At 51.2% G+C, this 24507-nt stretch overlaps 1 protein-coding gene across 1 annotated transcript in view; it reads right to left on the reverse strand.

The window, feature by feature from the left end:
- Positions 1 to 6426: 6426 nt before the first annotated feature.
- The window catches only part of LOC102570902 (NACHT, LRR and PYD domains-containing protein 3), a 49517-nt gene continuing 31436 nt past the window's right edge, over positions 6427 to 24507 (reverse strand). Inside the window, 4 exon segments of the mRNA XM_059721330.1 lie at positions 6427 to 6840; positions 7259 to 7429; positions 11738 to 11908; positions 20074 to 20254. Of these exon segments, the coding sequence (XP_059577313.1) occupies positions 6723 to 6840; positions 7259 to 7429; positions 11738 to 11908; positions 20074 to 20254 (641 nt within the window). The 3' untranslated portion in view covers positions 6427 to 6722.

Consider the following 24507-nt stretch of genomic DNA (forward strand, 5'->3'; position numbering starts at 1 on the left):
GATGTCATTCAGGGAGAAGTCAGAAATCTCCTCCTCAAGTACCTCTGTAAGAGCGCGCCAGTGTTTACGCTGATGTTCGCACCGGCGGGTGGGCAGGAAGGGCCAGGAGGGAGATTCCTGTAAGGTTAGGGCAAAGGCACCACACTTAAATATAAACAAACAGTAATTCATACAATGGTGTCCACGTGGAGTGCTGCTAGGGCCCCTGCCCGGGGGGCACTGCCTACCAGGGGCTTGTCTGAGGCCTCCACCCAGACAGAGCCCATGGGGGAGATGGCGTCTCCCACCACCCTGGCCTGTGGGGGATGCCCAGCAGGGCCGGGGGGGGGCAGGGATTGGGGGCCCCCACACCTGTCCTGCAGGCGTCCATTTTAGGGCCCTGGAGGCACAGGTGAGGGAGCTCCAGGAGGAGGTTAGCAGGCTGAGGGGAACCAGGGAGGCAGAGGATGAAATTGATGGTTATTTCCTTTCCCTGCAGGGCCATGCACCCAAGGATGAAGCACCTCAGAAGGTGCCCTCCACTGCAGAGTGGCAGACAGTCACCTCCAGAACCAGGGCTGCTCACAGCAAAGCAGTACCAGTTCCTCCAGTCTGGCTGGAGAACAGGTACGAGGCCCTGGCAACACTGCAGGAGAAGGAAGGAGAGGAGGAAACCTCCAGAGAGGAGGCAACTCCACAGTCTCCACACTCCGAACCTGCTGAAGGAGATAAGCAGACCCGGAGGAGGAAACATCGAGTGATTGTCATAGGAGACTCCATCCTGAGAGGTACAGAAGGTCCCATCTGATGCCAGGATCCCTCAACACGCAAGGTCTACTGCCTGCCCAGAGCAAAGATTCAGGACGTGATGGGGATAATCCAGGCCTTGATCCAGCCCACCGATTACTACCCCATGGTCCTAATCCATGCGAGTACCAATGATGTGGCCAGGAGAACCCCTGATCACCTGATGACGGACTACCATGCTCTGAGGGGCATGCCAAGGGAGGTAGGGGCACAGGTGGTATTCTCTTCTGTCCTACCAGTGAGTGGACGTGGAAGACGACATGAGACCTGCATCAGGGAGAACAACTGGAGGCTTTGGGAATGGTGTCTCGAGGCGGGTTTCAGCTTCCTAGACAATGACCCGCACATCAGGACAAGAGACATGCTCAGGTGGGATGGGCTTCACCTTTCCCCCAAAGGTAAGCATGTGTTCTCTTCTAGGTTGGCGGATCTCCTCCAGCGGGCTTTAAACTAGGCTTATTGGGGGAAGGGGAAGACGAGGGCAGGGAAGCCTTGAACCACTAAATCAAGCGTCACCCACAAGAACAGCCCAGCCTAGACTGAGGACCAGCAGAACGAATACCCAGGTAAGCAACAGGGGCCAGAGCAGTACTGAGAGTAGGGGGCCAGTGTACACATCTTCAGGAGGCCTCAAATGCCTCTATATAAATGCTCGTAGTATGCGGAGCAAGCAGGAGGAACTCACCCTCCTACTAGCTGACACCAACCCAGATGTAGTGGGGCTCACAGAAACGTGGTGGGACCCAACGCATGACTAGGCGGTGAATATCAAGGGCTATAGGTTGTACAGGAGGGATAGGACAGGGAGGAAAGGTGGGGATGTGGTACTCTATGTCAAGGAGGAATATACATCCTCACCGAGTAGCACTGGGTCAGTGGAGGGGCACACTGAAGTGTTCTGGGTTAGAATACAAGGAAGTCGAGGGGAAAGGGACTTAATGGTGGGGGTCTACTACAGACCACCCAACCAAGGGGAAGACCTAGACCAGGAATTCTTAAGTCAGCTCACGGAGGTAGTTAGGTCAAAGGACATGATCATCATGGGCGACCTGAACTTTCCAGACATCTGCTGGGAAGAGCAGTCAGCCAGGTCTGACCGCTCACGTAGGTTCCTAGCTGAGATACAGGACCTCCATCTAACCCAGGAGGTGCACAGCTCCACCAGGGGAGATGCCTTGTTGGATCTGGTCCTGGCCACAGGCGACGACCTGGTGAGGGGTCTGTGGGTGCTCAACCACCTGGGCGACAGTGATCATCGCCTGCTGGAATTCACCATCCAGTGCAAGGTAGCAAAGGCCTGCAGCAAGGCAGCAGCCCTGGACTTCAGGAGGGCAGACTTCAATGAGGTAAGGAGAATAGTTGGGGAAGCACTGAGGTCCTGGAGGGAGAGGAGTCGGGGGTCCAAGAAGAGTGGTCGTTCCTTAAGGAGATGATCCTCGAAGCCCAAAGGGAGGTAATCCCAACAAGGATCAAAGGGGGCAAGAGGGCGCAAAAGCCCCCATGGCTCACCAAAAGCATACGGGAATGTCTCCTGGCTAAAAGGGAGGCGTACACCCAATGGAAGGGAGGGGCCATCACCAGGGAGGACTATACCTCGGTTGCTTGGGGCTGCAGGGGGGCAGTCAGGAAGGCCAAGGCGGAGATGGAACTGGGACAAGCTACCCAGATCAAGGACAACAAGAAATCCTTTTTTAAATACATAGGGGGTAAAAAGAAGGTACTGGGTAACGTGGGGCCTCTGCAAGACACGCTAGGAAATCTGGTTGTCACACCACACAACAAGGCTAACCTATTTAACAATTTCTTTGCCTCCATTTTCCTGAGCAGAAACCGGGTCACCCCCCCCACCGGGACCTCTGTAGGCCCCAGGGGAGGCGCACCCAGACCTAGGGTCAGCGAGGATCTAGTCAGGGAACTTCTGGAGGGACTGGATGTATTTAAATCAACTGGTCCTGACGACCCACCCCAGAGTGCTGAGGGAATTAGTGGAAGTCATTGCGGGACCCCTGGCACGGCTTTACGAGCACTCGTGGTGCTCTGGTGAGGTGCCAGAGGACTGGAAAAGGGCTAATGTGGTTCCCATTTTCAAAAAAGGGAGGAAGGAGGACCCAGGAAACTACAGGCCAGTTAGTCTTACCTCGATCTTGGGTAAGCTTTTTGAGAGAATTATCCTGGTGCATGTCCGCGAGGGGCCAGCAGGGGAGATTATGCATAGGGGCAACCAACATGGGTTCATTAGAGGCAGGTCCTGTCAGACCAACCTGGTGGCCTTCTATGACCAGGTCACAAAATCCTTAGACGCAGGGGTAGCAGTGGATATAGTCTTTCTGGACTTTAGGAAGGCCTTTGACACTGTCTCTCACCCCATTCTCATTAAAAAACTAGGGGACTGTGGCGTTGACACCTACACAGTCAAATGGGTCACTAACTGGCTGGAGGGCCACACCCAGAGAGTGGTGGTGGACGGGTCATTTTCGACCTGGAAGGATGTGGGTAGTGGGGTCCCCCAGGGCTCAGTCCTCAGACCTGCACTGTTCAACATCTTCATCAGAGACTTGGACGAGGGGTAGAAAGCACCCTGTTCAAATTTGCAGATGACACTAAGATGTGGGGGGAAGGGGGCACGCTAGAAGGGAGGAATGGGCTGCAAGTGAACCTAGACGGGTTACAGGGGTTGGTGGATGAGAACAGGATGCGTTTCAACACTGACAAGTACAAGGTGCTGCACCTGGGGAGGAAGAACCCGCAGCATACCTACAGGCTGGGGAACTCTCTTCTCGTCAGTGCAGAGGCAGAAAAGGATCTTGGAGTCATTATTGATGCCAAAATGAACATGGGCCAGCAGTGTGGGGATGTGGTCAGGAAGGCCAACCACACCTTGTCATGCATCCACAGATGCATCTCGAGCAGGTCCAAGGAGGTGATCCTCCCCCTCTATGCGGCACTGGTCAGGCCGCAGTTGGAGTACTGCGTCCAGTTCTGGGTGCCGCACTTCAGGAGGGATGTGGACAACAGGGAGAGGGTCCAGAGGAGGGCCACCTGCATGATCAGGGGGCAGCAGGGCAGGCCCTACGAGGAGAAGCTAAGGGACCTGAACCTGTTCAGACTCCACAAGAGAAGGCTGAGGGGGGACCTAGTGGCCATGTACAAACTAGTCGGGGGGACCAGCAGACATTGGGGGAGTCCCTGTTCCCCCGAGCACTACCAGGAGTGACTAGAAATAGCAGTCACAAGCTGGCAGAGGGTAGATTCAGACTAGACATCAGGAGGCGCTACTTCACAGTCAGGGCGGCTAGGAGCTGGAAACAACTTCCAAGCAAAGTGGTGCTGGCTCCTACCCTGAGGGTCTTTAAGAGGAGGCTGGATGAACACTTTGCTGGGGTTGTTTGACCCCAGTACTCTTTCCTGCCATGGCAGGGGGTCGGACTTGATGATCTGTCAAGGTCCCTTCCAACCCTACCTACTATGAAACTATGAAACCATTACAGCATTTTGTGTATTTAACAATAGCAAACCAACTGTTATTTTTAAAATGTCCCATGTATGAAATGGGAAAGAAGTAGGTTGTGCACAAGAAAAGGTAGTTTTTGGGACTTGGAACAGGTTTGTGGTTAGCGCTCCTAGGCCAAGCTGCCCTTTTGGGTTCACTACTGCCCGCAGGCCAGTCTCTGCTCCCAATTATGCAGAAATCTGATGGTCTCATCTGCTATGATTTTGGTGTTATGTTAACTATAGGCCTTCACTCCAGGCTGGAAGACAGGCACTCAGGCCTTCGCTCTCTCTCCCTCACCATCAAGCAGCTCTCAGAAAAAAGAGGGTTTTCAGGACAGGGTGTTTGTAGCCTACTCTCCCAAACAGTCCTTAACATTCCAAGCCCACAATGCTAACAGCTCAGAGTTCATGGGGGTCTCCTGCCTGCAACAGAGACAGCCTTTAGTTTCAGGGCACCTGCCCTTTCTAGTCCCACCCAAGATCTGTCCCACAGGACACTGCCTTTTACCTTTCAGGATTCAACAAGAGCTCTCCAGGATTTGCATCAAGCTCCCGAAATTCCTGGCTCTTGCTCTGACCTCTGAACAAGCCTGAGCCTCTTCCTTATAGCTGACCTCTAGACAACTCCCCAACAGTGTTGCCAAGTCTCATGAGAAAAAAAAAGCCACACTGCCTTTAAAGAAAAACCCAAAACAAGTCCAACCCATTTCCAAGGGAGGGTTGTGGGGGGTGCTTATCAACCAGAAACTCTTAAACAATTAAAATGACTTAAAAAAAATACCAAGCACAATTCTACTTATTATAAGGGGACTTAGCAATACTGCTACCCAGCTGTCTGCTGCAGGCTTATATAGCCAGAAAAGGGGGGCATGGCCTAACCAGTGCTCACTCTTAAAGGCACAAACTCCCTTTTCTCAACCTATTCTGTCATCGGGGGCCCTATAGCTCCTATTACAGACTAATGTTCTTACCTATATTTGTTTCTGATATCACCAAAACCCATTTGGGATACGTGCAAGCAAGCTGTGCAGGTTACATATATTTGGTTCAAATATGTCATAGGATCCACCTGCCTGCTACCTGCTCATCACTGCTTTTGTGGGCTGTTCCAAAACACAAGCTACAGATTATTCCTCAGAAAGTCAAAGCCTGGAAAAAACCTGATGGGTTGCAGAATGCCTACCCAACCCACATGCAGTGCCTGTGATCTGCCAGGTGTTACTTGCAACTGGGGACCCAGTGAAACCTCGCACCCTTCCCAAATGTTGATTTCAGGAAAATTCAGCCCTTTGAAAACTGGGACACATGGGTTGAGGTACACAGAAATGCAACTTGGCTCCTGCCCCCATGGCCTTATTTTAGCACTTGTCAAAAAACATACCCCATTACACTGTACCAAATATAGGATCCCTGTTCTACTCTCACACTCTGAGTGTACAATTCCTCTGCACCAACCCCTTAATTTTCCTTTCCCTGGTCACTGCCTGTGCCTCCGCATCCCACTGTTACATTTCCCTCTGAATGCCTGGCTTCTGTCAAGATATACCCATGGTCTCTTCTGCACATTTGTTAATGCATTCATCTATGTCTTTCCATAATTCTTCTCTGAGCAGGGCCAGCCAGCACCACAGCAATGACTGCCTAAATGGATGACTCATCCCCAGCTGGAGCACTGACTCATGGACAGAGTCAACACCAGCACCATAGAGAAAGAGCAGTCTATAACACCCAAAATTCTCAACTATCCAGGTAGGCTAAAAGAGGTAACAGAGGCTAGAAAATGTGTTTCCCATGTTCTGGCTTTAATGAAATGATTTAAAATTACACAAACCTCTATGTTATACCAATAATAGTGAATGGCCTGTTGGAACACAATTAAAATTCCCCTCTGGTACCAAGGATAGTCTTTTTCTCTCCTAGTCCGGGTCACTCTCTCCCTGCCAATGACCTTCTCCATGGTCTGACCAATTGCATGTAGGCCTTGTTGGAGAGGCTTGGAAGGGTTAAATCAGGAAGTTTGGTGAAGAGATGGTGGAGAGACGGAGTGTGGGCTGCTGCATGGCTGGGCTGCTGCTAGAACTAATTTCATGATGTTGGGGAAAACTTGTCCCCGGGTTCGTTAGGCGGAGGCTCAGATGAACAACAACATAAGTTTAAAGAACTGATTTATTAAAGAATGCATTCTGAACAGACAACTGCCCCAAGATGAAACTGTCTGTTGTTCTACTTCGCACACAGCTTGATTATATAGCAAGTATGATATAGGAAGTATGACATCATATGCATAGTAACAGATACACTAATCTATCAATAGCTACACTCTTTCTATACTAGTATCCTGTTTTTACTAAACTAGAATTGTTCTAGTTTGTGCTTAGCCTAGCAGTTTGGGGTCATGCCCTTTGACTTCCTCATAGCTTAAGCTGTGTACGTGATTTGCTCGCTTACACATAATGGCAATTGACTCCGTTCTGTTCCTCTTCAATAACAAGATCAGGTTTCCTCTCTTTCACAGCATCCATCTCTAGCTGCATTTCTTTACTTCCACTTACCCCTTTCAACCTGTGGGAAAACAAAGTGGGTGTTAATTCATGCTGTAGACAGAAATACCCAAGTCTCTCAGAGCCAGAGTGAGCAGTACGTTTTTCAAGGTAGACCAGTCTTTTCGCACATCATTTATTTATTGATAAACACAGTTTTGAGTGGCAGAAACAAGCAATAACATTTGATTAATTTTACTGAATAATTTTGGACAAAAGAAATAAAAATATTGGGAGCATCTAAATGAACTTTCTGGATGTTTCTAAAATACCATGTTTAATCAAATCTAAGACAAGGATTTTTTTCTCTAATCAGTATTCCAGTAAAAAAAAAAAGGGGACTGGTCCAGGGCTGGGTTGCTGGTATTGCGGTATTGTAAGATATCTACATCCTGCACCACCAGGATCAAGGGCTCAGAATAAAGAAAAGGCATTATTACGTTATTTTCTTCAGTTTGCATTCAGGATGTTTCAGTCCCTCACACAGCAAGCGTAGTCCTGAATCTTCCAGCTGTGTCTCACACAGCTTCAGCTCTGTCAGATTTGGACTTGTGCTCAGAGCAGAGGAGAGGTTCTCAAAATCTGCTACTTTGAGACCACAATGCCCCAAGCTACAGGAGGGGAAGAGACAGAGAGAGAAACATAAATAATTAGTTAGAGCCATTTTATGCATTTCCTTTCATTGTTACCTGAACTAAGAAGCAAGAATTGCATTTTATTTCTATTCAAATAATAATAAAGAGAGACCAACACAAGGTTCCAGCCCCCTAAGACATAATTAGTCCTCCAACTACTCCAAAAGCATTAAAACAATTTTTCACATAAGACCTCAGACATCCTCAAGAAGCATCCTCACATCCTTTCATCCTCCTGGACAGCATCCCTCAATCCTCTTTCCAAGCCACCATCAAACAGGTCTCTATACAGCACACCAGGAAGTCTCCAGATCTAGACTTACTGACACCAAGGAGGAGCAGGCAAGGTCCACAGTTCTGGAGCCTTCCTACAACACATCCAACTGGAGAGATGCTTTCTTATATAATGAAGATGAAGCTTAAGCATCCCCACTAACTACAGCTGTCATACTACGCCCTCAGGTCACTCCATCTCCAGACCATTAAGAGCTTTACAGGTCATAACCAGCAGCTGTAACTCCAGTCAGAGATACTGCCTATCTCCAAGCACGTGCTCCTTGTGCAGGGATGGGCAATTATTTCAGCTAGAGGGCTGCTTAATACATTTTGGTAAGCTGTGTAGGTCACAAGGGTAGCGCCACCCATTGACAGGTGCCCCACCCCCGGTCACCATCTTGGGATCAGAAATCTGACCCTTAACTCCTGACCTTTGCCACCAGAAGTCTCTCCCCTTGCCCCTGGAAGAACTCCTTTTGGGATGGTTAGGGTTGCCATCTTGGAATCGGAAAAAAACCCAAATCATATACTAAAAATCAAACATCTACTATACCATATTTTAATTTTATTTCAAAAATATTTTTGCTCTGATTTATATGTGTTTGCATAATATATAGAGAAATGATTGCGTAATAGATTTTAAAAGTTTTTACTCATGTGGGGGGTGTGGGGTGCGGTTGGGGGAGTGTGTGTATGTGTGTGTGTGTATGGTGGAGTGTGGGGTATCTGTGTGGTGTATGGGGGGGTTTGTGAGGGGTGTGGTTGTGTGTAGGGGGTGTAGGATATGTTGCGGGATGTAAATGTGTGTATATGTGGGGTGGTTGGTGGGGGTGTGGGCAGGGTGTGGGAGAGGGGGTTGCGGGGTGGGAGGGAGGGTAGAGAGGTATGGGTACCCCCACACATTTCCACATGGTGCAGAGTCTTGGAAGCTGGTGGTAGCAGCAACTGCTAGTGGCGAGCTCTTAGATGCTTATCACCTGCACAGGTGCCGCCACCCGGCAGCATGCATCTCTAGTCAGACTGAGGAGCTGCACAGGGTGGCAAGGAGCAGAGCCAGGCTAATCCACATCTATTGCTCAAGGCTCATGTGCAGCTCCTGGGACTCTCATAGAACTGTGAGGAAGCCCTGCGCTATGAAGCCAGTGGCCTGGCCCCACTCCCTGGTGCCACGTGCAGCTCCTGGGACTCTGCTGGGAAGCAGGGAGCAGGGCTCCCCACTACTTCTGGGAGCTGGAGTCCCAGGAGCTGCATGTGGTGGCAGGGAGCATGGCCAGGCCATTGGCTCCATCATGTGGGGCTTCCCCCCCGGTGCCGTGTGAGTCCCAGAGCCTACACGTGAGCCACAGGGAGTCCCCCACACTAGAGGCGGTTAGGTCTAGCTCAAGTCCTTGTTGCCATGTGCAATTCCCAGAAGTGTCTGTAGCCATGAGTTGCTAGGCAAAGGCTCCTGTGTGGGCCTTGAGCACCCTGAGGGCCCACTGCCAGTGGCTGGAGCTAGTTTTGTTCAAAATTTTCATCAACAGCCTGGAAGATGGCAAAGAGTGCACCCTCAGCAAGTTTACAGATTACACCAAGGTGTAAGGAGTAGTAGATATGCTGAAGAGTAGGGCTAGGATTCAGAGTGACCAAGACAAATTGGAGGATTGGTCCAAAAGAAATCTCATGAGGTTCAACAAGGACAAGTACAAAGTCCTGCACTTAGGATGGATCAATCCCATGCACTGGTACAAGCTAGGGGCTGACTGACTGGGCAGCAGCTCTGCAGAAAAGGACCTGAGGATCCCAATGGACAATAAGCTAAATATGAGCCAACAGTGTGCTTTTGTTACAGACAAAGCTAACGGCATACTGGGCTGCATTGGTAGGAGTGTTGCCGGCAGGTCAAGGGAAGCAATTATTGCCTTTTATTCAGCACTGGTGAGGCCACATCTGGAATACTGTGACCAGTTTTGCCTCCCCCACTACAGGAAGGACTTGGACAAATTGGAGAGAGTTCAGGGAAAGGCAACAAAAATGGTTTGGGGGCTGGAGGATATAACTTATGAGGAGAGGCTAAGAGACTTATTTAGTCTGCAGAAGGGGAGACTGTGAAGGAATTAATAGCAGCCTTCAACTACTTGAAGGGGGTTCAAAAGAGGATGCAGCTAGACTGTTCTCAGTGGTGGCAGATGACAGAACAAGGAGCAACAGTCTCAAATTGCAGCAGGGGAAGTTTAAATTAGAGATTAGGAAGAATTTTCTCACTAGGAGGGTAGTAATACACTGGAACAGGCCACCCAGAGAGGTGGTGGAAGCTCCATCCTTAGGAGTTTTTAAGACTTGGCAAGAAAAAGCTTTGACTGGGATGATCTTTGAGCAGGAGGTTGGTGTGGAGGACTTCTTTCACAGCCTCCTTCCTGTTTCCCTTTTGCCATTTTTTTTCCTGTCTTTCCATTAAACATGGTCCCCTCACCTGTCTATCCCTCTAATGGCTAAGCAGCTCACTGAAGTAAGTGAGAGGCCTCTTTCCCAACGTGACTGGCCTCACACACCTGGGTGGAACCTTAAACTCTCCATTGTTCTAAGCAATGACCTCATGGCTGGGAGGGGAGGCAAATGCCACTGTCCCTCTGCCCAGTAACCAGTGATGCATTTCAAATTGGTTAGCTGACAGCCAACCTCTGCTGGCCTTCACTGGATCAGGTAAATTAGGTCAGAAAGTCTATATAAGACAAGACTGCCCAGGAGGAGGGGCGGCAGCCATGATGAAGACACTGAGAGCAACTGAACTCCTGCAGCTCTCTATCTCTCACTCTTGAAACACACGGACACACTACGAACTGCCTGCCTCCAGAGGAAAGCTCTATCAGCCTCTGGATGATACTTGTGAGTAAGCTACTTGAAATCTAACTAGATATATAGCTTGAAGTAACACAGATGCATGATCAAAGGCTACCCAGCCACATTTTTTGCTCTAAGGTATTTCTCTGATATTGCTCTATCCTATACTCTACTCCAAACCTACTCCTTGTAATCAATAAAGTTCTCTTCTGTACCTAGCATGAGAGACTTATTGGGAGAGGGTCTAGATTATGCCTTGATGTCCCCTTGGTCTGGCTGACTAAAGAAGACCACTATTTGTGCTTCAGACTAAGGGAAGTACCCCAAGTTCTTGCAGTGGGTCAAGTACCCTCCAGGACTACTAGGCCTGTGTTTCCTAGGGGGAACAGGACCAAGGACAGTCCAGACCCTGGGTGGTGGCAGTGTTACCCCCAGGCTTGCAGCTCTGCTCCAGGAAGGGGGGCATCTGGATGTGAGGTGCCCCCAGGCAGGCACTCGGAGCCTGCAAGGTGGACGGGCTCAATGAGGTGGGTGGCTCAGCACAGGAGCACCCCCTACTGGCCCACAACAATTGGACTAGATGAACTGCTGAGGTCCCTTCCAACCCTAATTTTCTATGATTCTGTGTTCCACGAGGGGCATGTGAGGGCATCCCCAAGCCCTCCACCCTCCCTTAAACCCTATCTACCCAAGCTTCTCTTTCCAACTGCCCTGCTGGGTGTGTGCCCCAAGCCACATGCTCCGTGCTCCTGCAAGCCCCAGCCCCAGCCCCATGCTATTAGCTCCATCCTGCTAGCAGCAATTCAGAGCTATGCACATCATGGAAGGTATTAACCCTTAACATGTGACTCCTCACAGATCATTCTAACTTTAACACCAAATAACATTTCTTAGAGTTAGCATATGAAAACTGCACCATATAACAACACCCTTACTGAGTAAAATGACCTGTAACCTACTTCTGAACAGGCCTCATGTAGTGCATGACAAGCAACTGTGCGATCCAATTTGTTATCTGCGCAGATGAAACAAATCTGCACAGTGGTAGGTCTCTTCCTACAACTTAGGATGATTTTCATATTTCTCATAGAGACATTCAGTGTAGTGCTGTAATCCTAGGTGAAACAGCTCAAATCCCAACAGTTCAAGGTCAACAGCATACTTGGAAGGACACTAGGTCTTACAAACCAGAGTTTCTGCAGTTTGCAGTTGGGGTGTTTCAGTCCCTCACACAGCAGACGCACTCCTCCATCTTCCAGTTTTTTTGTGTCCAGGACAAACTCTGTCAGGGTCTGGCTGGTGCTAAGAGCAGAGGAGAGATACTCGCAGCCAACAGCTTTCAGACCACAGTGGTACAATCTGTAGGAGGCAGAGAGATAAAAAAGGATCATGAATAATCAGTTAATCCCATTCTCTGCTTTTCCCTTCACTGATTTCTCAGTGCTTTGATAACACGATTCTAAACAAAGAGACAATCATTATGTTTTATTTGTATTCAAATACTAAGAGATCTGCACAAATATCCAGGCCCCCAGGATCACTAAAAAATGTCTTCACAGGAGACTTCAGACACACTCCAGGAGCTCCTTCGCACCCCTTCGGTCACAGGCATGATGTGTGGGGGGATGGGGGGGTGTTCATGGGTAAGGACACTAGTGTGGGAAGTCCAAGAGCCAGGATATGAGATGGTGGGGTGGATGGAGCATCTCACAGGAGCTCAGGGGATGCAGGGAACTGGCGTCGAATTCAGAAGTAGACCAAAAGTACATCTGGTCCACTTCTAGATCCCCTGTGGAGCACACAGGGTACTCCCTCCCACCCTCCAGCTCAGTGACTTGTGCCGCCAAGGACTGGGGGGCCACCTGGGGTCCCCCCATGGCCAAACACTGAGCCAGGGGGGTTATGGGGGGCCCCCCACGCACTCAGTTGCGGACCTGGAAGTGGACCAGAAGTACTTTCGATCCACTTCTGGGTCCACTGCTGAGCACACGGGGGAGCCCCACACGCTCCTGTGGGATGCACCATCTGCCCCACCATTGCAGCATTCATGAGCTGTGCCTGGTACCTCGAGGTATGTAGAAAAGACATATAAAGCTGTGTCGATAGCTGAAGCAATGATTCTCCAAATCAGAATCAAATCTGAAGATTCAGCTGAATTGAATCAGGACAGTGATCCGAATCAGCGAATCAAGTCACTGTCCCCTGAATCAGGCTGAATCTGAACTGAATATTGCCCGCTTCGCACACCCCTAGTCCCTATGTTCCTTTGAGACAGGAGTTGCATGATGTGAAGAAAAAGATAGAACAGTGTCCTTTGGCTCCAGTAGTGACACAGCAGATTATAAAGATGGAACAAGCTCCAGCGGTGGGGAAGCAGGAGCTGGTGATGCACTGGATCAGCAGCAGTGCAAGGCAAAACAGACTGTCACTGTTACTGCCCTATTAGCACCAGAACAAAACTGCACTGTGTAACAACACTCTTAGTAGGTAAAATAACCTGTAGACCTACTTTTGAATGTGATGCACACAGTGCATGATGAACAACTGTGAGTACGTCTACACATACCCCTGACAGTGCATTTGGTACTGTGCAGTCCCAGGGGCGCACGGATTTTTTAGACGCTACATCGCCATAGAGATAAGGCAATGTAGAGTCTCATGGAGACATGCCCTGTGTGATCCAATTTCTTAACTGCCCAAATGAGACAAAAACTCTCAGTGGTAGGTCTAACTTAGTGTGGTGGGCTTGCTGGGCTTTGCCCAGCTCTCCAGGCTTAGGAATGTGATTGGTGGGGCAAAACCTACCAATCAGAGACAGACAGGGGAGGAGCCAGGATGAAAGCCCACTCCCCCTCTACTCCAAAGTGGGGGGAGGAGAAAGTGTACTTGATTGGGAACTGCAGTTGCAGTCCCCCCTAATTGGTCCCGGGGCCAAGAAGAGCTAGGAGAGCTGCCCAGTGGGGGTATCTGGTGATCCAGAAGAGCCCAAAAGATTCCGCCACTGGATGGAAGTGGTAAGCGGTACAGGCATCGCTGCATAGAGTGTCTGTGAGGGACTGGGAACCTGGGAGCTGCAGCGAGGCAGCTCGGGTCTCCAACCCTGGCACAAGGCCAGGCTGTGGTGCAGGTATAGCTGCACAGAGGGTCCATGAGGGACTTGGATCCTGGTAGCTGCAGCAAGCTGGCTCAGGTCTTCAACCACAGTGTGAGGTCGGGGACAGGAGTCAGCACTACTGTGGGGTGAGTCATTGCAGGGCGTAAGTCCCTGGAGAAGTAGGGGCTGGGTGGTCTGGGACCCATTCCCTGCTGTGGGTCTGCAAGGGCCCAGGGAACAGAGCGATTCCTGAGCACAGGGAGCAGCATTCAGAGCGACATGACCCTGGGTATGGACAAGGCAGCCCAGGCCCGCAACTCCCCCTAAGAAGGATTGAGCCACTGGAATGCATGAGTGAGTCACGCCACTCCCCTGAGGCCTGGACTGAGCCCTTCCTTGGAGAAACACTAGCTTATGAACACTGCCCTGCCCAGCTCCTTGGGATACGTGGGTCAGTGGGGCAATGGGTCTCCCACCGGGGAGTGACACTTGGGAAAGGTAGCCTCAATAAAGAGGCAGGAGGAAGAGATCCTCTAGAGGAGGGAAACCACTAGAGAACTTTTGCATCTCGTATTTTGGACTGTTTATACACGCTGTGCATTTTTTAAGTGTTTATTAACTGTTAACTGTACGCCTTGTATTTTAGAGTGCCATTTATTGTTGTACTTATCTGTTCATATGGTTTGGGACCATTATGCTTACCTGTTTGTATTTGGGTGTGAATATAGTTATAGTCATATATGTATTTATAACCTGTAAATATTCACTTTAGTTCACTACTTTCTTATATATATACCTATATTAAATTAGTACCTGGTTAAGACATCACTGTCTGTCCCTCCTCTATTGAGACTGAGGAGGAGGCAGAGGGGGCAGCAACAGCTGATTCCCCCTAAGGTAAGTGGGGCAGAAGGTAGAGCGCAGCTGAGGCGGATCCAAAGGGGAAGCCTTTCGGAGCCCTCTTAGTTTGCCCGACAGGGAGCCGCGCTGTAAGGGTGCGCCAGCATTTGTGCCGGTGTTCACGTAAGGCGGGCATGAGGTAGCAGCCCAGAAGGGCACCTCCAGCAAGCGAGAGAGCAGTAGACGCAGCTCTGCAGACATGGTGCAGACGCGGAGTACCGCTGCCAGGGGCCTCGCCCTGGCACTGCCGCCTGCCATGGGCTCTTCTGAGGCCTCCACCCAGACGGAGCTCGTGGCGGGGTCGGTGGCCCCTTGCCCCCCTGTCTGGGGGGGAGGGGGGGGGGCGGCGGCCTGATGGTCCCCCTGCCTGTCCCTCCTGTGCCCGGCTTGGGGCCCTGGAGGAGCAAGTAGGGAGCTCCAGGCTGAGGTGAGCAGGCTGAGGGGGATCCGGGATGCAGAGGATGAAATTGATGCCTATTTCTGTTCTCTGCAGGCCTGGTCGCCCACTGTACAGCTCCCGCAGGAGACGCATCCAACGCAGGAGTGGCAGAAGGTGCCCAGATCCAGAGCTGCTCGGCCTAGAGTGGTGGAAGCTCCCCAGGTACACCTGAGGAACAGGTTTGAGGCTCTGGCAGCTGTGATGGAGGAAGACAGTGCAAATGCCTCCGGTGGGGACAATACCACACCCCACGTGACAAGGAATGGGCAGAGATCAAACACCAGCAGGAAGAAATGCCGGGTCCTCGTCATCAGAGACTCCATCCTATGAGGGCTGGAAGGTTCCATCTGCCGGCCTGACCCCATGATGCGGGAGATCTGCTTCATGCCTGGGGCTCGGGTTCAGGACATCACGGAGAGGATCCTGGCCTACATCCGACCTGCAGACCAGTACCCCATGGTTGTCATCCACATGGGAACGAATGACACTGCCAGGGGAAACCCTAACCGCATTATGAAGAACTTCAAGGCTCTGGAAGCCAAGCTTAAGGAGACAGGGGACAGGTGGTATTCTCCTCTCTTCTTCCAGTGAGTAGGCAGGGACGGCGACATGAGGCCTGCATTGGTGAGGTCAATCGGCGCTTACAGAGTTGGTGCCGCCAGGCGGGCCTTGGGTTCCTAGATAACGACCCATGCTTTCGGGTGGGGGACTTGCTGGGGAGGGATGGGCTTCACCTCTCTCCTAAAGGCAAGCGTGTCTTCTCTTTCAGGTTGGCTGATCTCGTACAGCAAGCTTTAAACTAGCCTCGCTGGGGGAGGGGGCCGCAGGAAGACGAGGAGACACCACCTGAGCAAGACAGGTGACACATGCAAGGAGTGCCCAGGTAAGAAACAGGGGTCTGGATAGTCTTCCTAATCGGGGGGTGGCATGCACAGCTATGCAAGGCCTTAAATGCCTGTATACCAATGCTTGGAGTATGGGGAACAAACAGGAGGAATTCGCCCTCAGAATAGCCAGTTCAAACCCAGACATAGTAGGGCTTACAGAAACGTGGTGGGATTCATCCCACAACTGGGCAGTTAGCATTAGGGGCTATAGGCTCTACAGGCAGGATAGAGAAGGAAGGAAGGGAGGAGGTGTGGCGCTCTATGTCAAAGAGCAATACACATCCTCTGCCAGCAAAATGGGGTCGGAGGAGGGGCAAGCTGAAGTGCTCTGGGTCAAGATACAAGGGGGTCATGGGGAGAGGGATTTAACGGTGGGGGTCTACTACAGACCCCCCAACCAAGGGGAGGAGCTGGACTGGGAATTTTGGGGCCAGCTTGCAGAGGCACTTAAGGCAAGGGATGTAGTTGTCATGAGTGATCTAAATTACCCGGACATCTGCTGGGAAGAGCAGTCAGCCAGGTCGGACTGTTCCAGGAAGTTCCTGGCCGAGATACAGGATCTCCACTTAACCCAGGAGGTGCACAGTCCCACCAGAGGAAATGCCCTGTTGGACCTGGTCCTGGCCACAGGCAATGATCTGGTAATGTTGGCTACAAATGTCCAACTCGGGATCCTTAAAATTCTATTTTATTAGGCGGATTGAAACACTGTCATCATAAACCTTGGGGCTGGTCCCCACACACATGCACACATGCACGCACATACACACACACAGTAGCAGGCTACAGAGTCAGGTATACCTATCCTACAAGTGCTGGAGTCTGTCGTTGAGGCTTCTTTCAGCGTGGTGTTATCTACCAGAAGGGGGTCGCCGGCTGGTCCTTCTGGCTGGACAGGTCTGGTCGAGTTGGAGATCAAGAGGGCGCCACTGAGGGTCACTTTTCACTGCCTTTTATCTGTCCTTAGCAGACTTTGGTGACTCCCCAGTTTTCAGGTTTGCCCAATCCAGGGGTCATTGACCCTTGTGGGACTTCCCCCCCCTCGGTGGCTACTGGACGGCATCTGTCAGCCCCAGGGGTCGTCCGCATGTACGTGCAGGTTTGGGAGTCCATTGATGAATTTAGAATAGGGCTCTGGGAGTGGTCGATCTGGAGATATTCAGCCTAGAAGTTGGTCTCTGGCGTTGATTAACTCAGGCCAGGGCTTCTAGCCCTTGATCAGTGAGGTTTAGAGATTTCCCGGTTGTTACATTGTCTTCTATTGAGTTCTTCCGTTGGTTGATCTGCAGCTTCCCGGGTGTTAATTGCTGCCTGCTTCCATGTTACACATTCAATCATGTTACACATTCAATCACTGATTCACTCACTCTTTCAGGGGCCAGCCTGATACAAGGAAGAGCAGTTTGATTCCTACCATTGTTAACATTGTTACAATGTATAACTTACTAAAACACATTTAGTTGAAAATTGAAAGGTGAGGAGTATAAAATATAAGCTACAAATGCCATGGCACACAAATAGATAAAAATACCAAAATACAAGGGGAGATACAAAATGCACACATACAAATTTTAAAACACAATTCCTTATCTTAAAGTGAAAGAGAGAGGAAGGAAGAAAAGGTAGAAAAAGAGAAACATATCCAAAGAAGGGAGAGCAAATGCAGGCAAGAGGAAAAGGGGGCTTTCTGCTACAGTAAGGGGGCTTCAGGTCCTTGGCCACCTGGGTGATAGTGATCATCGCTTGCTGGAATTCATCATCCAGTGCAGGGTGACAAGGGCCTGCAGCAAGGCGGTAGCCCTAGACTTCAAGAGGGCCAACTTCAATGAGTTGAGATTGGTGGGAGAGGCACTGGGGTTCTCGAGAGCAGGGGAACTCAGTGCCCAAGATGAGTGGTCGCTCCTTAAGAAGACGATACTCAGGGCCCAAGGGGTGACAATCCCAACAAGAAGCAAGGGGGGCAAGAGTGCCCAAAAGCCTCCCTGGTTCACCAAGGACGTCCGGGAATGCCTGGTTGCCAAAAAGGCAGCGTACACCCAATGGAAGGGGGGGCTATCTCCAAAGAAGAGTATACCTCCACTGCTCAGGCCTGTAGTGGGGCTGTTAGGAAAGCAAAGGCAGACATAGAACTAGGACTAGCATCCAAGATCAAAGATAATAAAAAGTCCTTTTTCAAATATATAGGGAGGATGAAGAAGGCACCGGGAAATGTGGGGCCCCTGCAAGATGCACTGGGCAATCTGGTGGTTGCGCCGGAGGAGAAGGCAGACCTCTTTAACAAATTCTTCACCTCCGTTTTCTTGTGCAAGGACCAGGACTCCCCCACCGTGTTTCAAGACAGACTCGAGGGGAACGCCTCAAGACCTAAGGTTTAGGAGGACTGGGTTAGAGTGCTTCTGGAGGGGCTGAACGTGTTCAAGTCAGCAGGTCCAGATGCTTTCCACCCCAGGGTGTTGAGGGAGCTAGCAGGGGTTATTGTAGGGCCCTTGGGACGGCTTTACGAGCGCTCGTGGTGCTCGGGCCAGATGCCAGATGATTGGAAGATAGCCAATGTGGTCCCCATCTTTAAGAAAGGGAGGAGGGAGGACCTGGGCAACTATAGGCCCGTCAGTCTTACCTCAATCCTGGGGAAACTCTTTGAGAAGATCATCAAGGAGCACATCTGTGATGGGCCGGTGTCGGGGATGATGCTCAGGGGCAACCAGCATGGTTTCATTAGGGGCAGGTCATGTCAGACCAACCTGATTGCCTTTTACAATCAGGTCACAAAAGCATTGAATGCAGGTGTCACCGTGGATGTAGTCTTTTGGACTTCAGCAAGGCCTTTGACACTGTCGACCACCCCATCCTCATTAAAAAACTAGGTGACTGTGGCATCGATGCCTACACAGTCAGATGGATTGCAAATTGGCTGAAGAGTCGCACTCAGAGGGTGGTGGTGGACGAGTCATATTCGACCTGGGAGGAAGCGGGCAGCAGAGTCCCCCAGGGCTCGGTCCTTGGGCCCGCACTATTCAATTTCTTTATCAGCGATTTGGACGACGGGGTGAAAAGCAACCTGTTCAAATTTGCTGATGATACCAAAATTTGGGGTGAGGTGGGCACGCTAGTAGGGAGGAAAAGACTGCAGCAAGACCTGGATAGGTTGCAAGAGTGGGCTAACGAAAACAGGATATGTTTCAATACTGACAAGTGCAGGGCGCTGCACTTGGGCAGTAGTAACCAGCAGCACACTTATAAGATGGGAAACTCCTTTCTTGAGAGCACGGAGGCAGAAAGGGATCTTGGAGTCATCACTGACTCCAAGATGAACATGGGCCGACAATGCGAGGTCACGGTCGGCAGGGCTAACCGGCCCCTATCGTGCATCCACAGCTGCATCTCAAGTAGGGCCAAGGAGGTGATCCTCCCCCTCTACGCGACACTGGTCAGGCCACAGCTGGAGTACTGTGTCCAGTTCTGGGCACCCCACTTCAAGAGGGATGTGGACAACGTTGAGAGGGTCCAGGGGAGGGCCACCCGCATGATCCGGAGACAGCAGGGCAGACCCTACAATGAGAGGCTACGGGACCTGAACTTGTTCAGCCTTCACAAGAGAAGGCTGAGGGGGGACCTGGTGACCGTGTATAAACTCACTAGGGGGGACCAGAAGGGGTTGGGTGAGACCTTGTTTCCCCTACCGCCCCCCGGGATAACAAGGAATAACGGCCACAAGCTGTTGGAGGGTAGGTTTAGATTAGACATCCGTAAGAACTACTTCACAGTTAGGGTGGCTAGGATCTGGAACCAATTTCCAAGGGAAGTGGTGCTGGCTCCTACCCTGGGGGTTTTAAGAAGCGGCTCGATGCCTACCTGGCTGGGGTCATTTGAGCCCAGTTTGCCTCCTGCCCAGGCAGGAGGTCAGACTTGAAGATCTACAAGGTCCCTTCCGACCCTACTTCTATGATTCTATGATTCCATGAGACACAATAGGTGGGAGGGAACTAAAAGTGACTGCAGTTTCCATCCCCAGCACATGTGCCCTTCTGGCTTTCCCCTTCTATTGGTGAAGGGGGACACACATTTTGGGGACACCTGGATTACATTAGGAAGATTATTAGTATTTCTCATAGTGGCATTCAAACTAGTGCTGTAACCAGTGTAGAAACAGTTCAACAGTCCAAGGTTAATAGGCACACATGAAAGGACGCCAGCTCTTATATACCTGAGTTTCTGCAGTTTGCAGTTGGGGTCTTTCAGTCCTTCACACAGCAGACGCACTCCTCCATCCTCCAGGTTGTTCCACTGCAGGTCCAGCTCTGTCAGGGTCTGGCTGGTGCTGAGAGCAGAAGAGAGAGACTTCCAGCCATCATCTTTCAGACGGCAACTCCCAAGTCTGCAGCAGGCTGGGAAATAGAAAAAGGATCAACAATCAGATAATCCCATTCTCTGCCTTTCCCTTCACTGATTTCTCTGTGCTTTAATAACACGATTCTAAACAAAGAGACAATCATTGTATTTGATTTTTTTTAACATTAAGAGACCTATGCAAGACTCCAGGCCCCCAGGAGCACTAAAACAAATCTTCACACAAGACCTCAGACATCTTCATATCCTTCATATCCCTTCCATCACAGGCACAATGCAGACATGCGGGGCTGGGGTTCAGGGGCAAGGGCACTAGTGCGGGAGCTCCAAGAGCCAGGAATCCAGACACTAGGGGTAGTCAGGGATGCAGTCAGGGTTTAGAGACTGGGAGACAGCAGAAGTGTTCAGGCAGAGGCTGGGCACTGGGAGCTAAGCAAGCGAGCAGGCAACAAGAAATCAGGAACCAGTCTTAGAAATGGGGAACCAGACTAGGAAACTCAAAGTAAGAACTCTAGAGCACTGAGGCTAGACAGAGCACTACAAGGGAGAAAGTCATAGAGTCATAGAGGAGTTGGGCTGGAAGGGACCTCCAGAGGTCATCTAGTTCAACCCTGTACCTGAGACAGTATCATTCCTCTCCAAACCATCCTATATAACCATAATCTAAACTCCACACAAGACTACCCTTAACCCTGACACAGCATAAACCTAACAACCTGACCTGACACAGGTAAAGCAGGGGAACCACGGCAGCCAATATCATCCTGCTATAAAATGCTGTCAATATATGCTCAAGAGGTTCTTAGTAGGGAGCCATGCCCCCTACAACGGAGGAAGGCAAATCTCACCCCGAGCCCATACCAATCTAACCATTGGGCAAAATTCCTTCCTTATCCCAAATATGGCAATCGGTCTGACCCTGAGCAAGGGGCAAGAACCTCTGGCCAGGAACCTGGGGGTTACAGTGGACAATAAGTCACTGTATATGAGTATGAGATATGAGTCAACAGTTTGCCCCTGTTGCCAGGAAGGCTAACAGCATACTGGGCTGCCTTCATAGGAGCATTGCCAGCAGATCAAGGGAAATGATTATTCCCCTGTATTCAGCACTGGTGATGCCACATATGGAGTACTGTGTCCAGCTTTGGGCTCCCCACTACAGAAAAGATGTAGACAAATTGGAGAGAGTGCAGCAGAGGGCAGCAAAAATGCTTAGGGGTCTGGGGCACATGACTTATGAGGAGAGACTGAGGGAAATGGGCTTATTTAGTCTGGAGAAGACTGAGGCGGGATTTAATAACATCCTCCAACTACTTGAAGGGTAGTTCTAAAAAGGATGGATCTGGACTGTTCTCAGTGATGGCAGATGACAGAACAAGGAGCAATGGTCTCAAGCTGAAGGAAGGGAAATTTAGGTTAGATATTAGGAAATAACTTTCTCACTAGAAAGGTAATAAAACACTGGAACAGGTTACCCAGAGAGGTTGTGGGATCTCCATCCTTAGAGATTTTTAAGACCCGGCTTGACAAAGCCCTACCTGGAATGATCTAGTTGGGTATGGTCCTACCCTGAGCAGGGGTTGGACTAGATGACCTCCTGAGCTCCCTTCCAACCATGATTTTCTATTATTCTATTTTTGTCTTCTCCAATCTTTGAGTTACTTCTATTGCTTCCTCAGTAGCCACTATCATCTCCTCTTTCTTAAATCAAAAAGGAACAAGTGCCCCCCAACCCCACCCAGATGCCCCACTACCTCTAGGTACACCTGACCATACAAATTCTTCTTCTCTCTATGGACACTGGATTTCCCTTCTTGCTGGCTGCTTAGTTTTATAAATACTCTGCCTGGGTCTGCTGCTCTCCATAGATGACCATGGCATACAACTGTCTGTCAATAGTGACCAAAGGCAGAAAGCCCCCCCTCATACCATTAGCTGCAAGCATTGACAGATCCAGGATTTCCTAAAGGGTACTGAAATGCACTGCCCTTCAAACTAGGGATGGATGGGGGGTGAGGCATGACGTCAGCCTTTGGGTCATCAAGGGACACTATGGAGGAGGACAGGCAGAAGGGAGGTCCAGAGCCACTCCTAAGATAATCCAGCTGGGGGGTGTGTGGAGCAGCTGCATGGGGAATTGTCAGAGACAGCAGTAGTGGAAAGCAGTGTCATCCTTGCAGCACCCCCCACTGCTGTCCCCATTACAAAGGAGCAGACACTGAAAGGGGAATTTGTGTGCCACTGTCCCCAGCCAATCCTGGCTTCACACTTAGGTGCAGCTTGTGATTGGCATATGGTGCATGCAGATCTGGGGTTCCCCCTCAGCCCAGATCAGTTGGGAACAGCAGCAAAGAGTGGGGGATGCATTCTTACTGCCACACCACTTCGGATCTGCCCCAGCTGTAGAGCCTCTGTCCCGCTCACAGCACACAGACCTTTCTCTGTATTTGTAGTGATAAGTCGGGATCCTGGTTTTCCCTGATAAAAACTGCAAATTCTCTGATAAAACCCCAAAATCTATTATTAAAATTAAAGGCCCCCCCAGCCCTGCTTGTGCCCCTCACTCCCCCTCCCCCCCCTCCCCCCAAATTCCTCCCCAGCCCTGCTGGTTCCCCTCACTCCCTGCCATAACAGCCCCCCCATGAATGATGCATGCCCCCCGCAGCTGTGGGGGCACAGTCGCAGCAGGAGCACATCAGCAGTAAGCTGGGAGCTCCCGCAGATGCTGCTGGCACTTTTGAGGCACGGTAGGATGGGTGGAGAGCAACGACCAGGGGTCGGTGACCATCCGCACACACTGTCGGCAGTGTCAGCTGCAGGGGTGGTGAGCGGCGACACTGTCAGCAGCACCTTTTCGTGGGGGGTGCACTGACACACTCAGGGGGTGCACATGCACCTGTGTGCACCCCCTACACATCACCATTGGTCCCCCCAGCCCCACAGACATGCAGACACAGACATGCAGGCACAGACACAGACACAGACATGCAGACACAAACACATTCATGCAGGCAAGTGTGTGTGGCAGGAAAGGGCGGGGCGGGGGAAAGGGAAATAGCTGGGGGGACCAGACTGAGAATGGGTGAGGGGGGAAGTGTGTTTATGTGCCCACCCCCAGGAGCAGGGCTGGAGGGGCAAGGGCAACGGTGACCCTCTGCAGACTGCACACGTGCTGCCCAGCTGGCCAGATAGTAGGTGTTGCACATGGCAGCCACCAGCACCACCACCCCATGCTGCTGCTGCCACACCCTGCACCACTTGCCCATGGAGCCAGATGTGTGACTGGCCACAGGACAGCTGCTTGGGGCGCAGCAGCGGTGATGCAGTGGCAGTGGCAGCCGCTGCATGCGAGGCCCCCCATCTGGCCAGGTGGTGTGTGTGCAACCCGCAGAGGGGCACTGCTGCCCTTGCACTCCTGGCTGTGCTCCTGGGAGTGGGCACAGAGAGCAAGATGAAGTGGGGGGCAGGGAGGTGCTGCGGTGTGCTGCATGGGGCCAGCAGTGGCCATTGTGCCCCTTCCCCTCCCTGAGTAAGACGCAAATAATTGGAAGGCACCAAGGGAGATGGCGCCACCACCACACCCCAGGGCACACTCCGTCCCTGCCCGCCTGCCTGCCCGCACATACCCCCTACAGGTTTTCTAAGTACCCCTGGGGGTATGTGTACCCCCAGATGACAACCCCTGTTCTAAAGCTGGAGAGATGAACCTAGCTCCTGCATGAAGCCAAAGAAACTCCTTCAGGAACCTGACTGGGGCCTGAGAGAGGGGAAGTCCCACATGGATTGCCCTCCCACCCACCCGGCGGCATGCAGACCCAGAGTGGCACGCTATTGGCCCGAGGGGGCTCCGCACCTCCATGCATGACTTCGCTGAAGTGGTGATAGCATGCCGCTCAGAGTCCATGTGCCACCGGCCAGTGGGCACTCCATGTTTTCCCCCAACACCTCCCCACTCTCTCAGCCCCCAGCCAGCTTCCTGCAGCTAGCTTCCCCACCAGCCCTGTCCCACAACCCCCAAGCCCCACTTACCTCACAGGGTCCAGGAAGGAAAGTGAGCCTGAGGCAAGCCTGGGGTGAGTGAGAGCCTCAGGCTCCATCCTTCCCCCTCTCCCTTCCCCTCTAGGTAAGGCTGGGGGTTTCACGCCCTTTTTGCAATCAGCTCTTGCAGCCTGGACCTCTGCCAGACTGCAGAGCTCTTTGCAAAAGTGGGAAATACACAGGTTTCTCTGCTAAAAGGGAAAATCTGTTTTTTCGCTGATGAAAATGGGAAATCCATGGTTTTCTCTGTTTT

The sequence above is a fragment of the Alligator mississippiensis genome, chromosome 2 (assembly GCF_030867095.1).
Source record: "Alligator mississippiensis isolate rAllMis1 chromosome 2, rAllMis1, whole genome shotgun sequence".
NCBI classification, from domain to species: domain Eukaryota; kingdom Metazoa; phylum Chordata; order Crocodylia; family Alligatoridae; genus Alligator; species Alligator mississippiensis.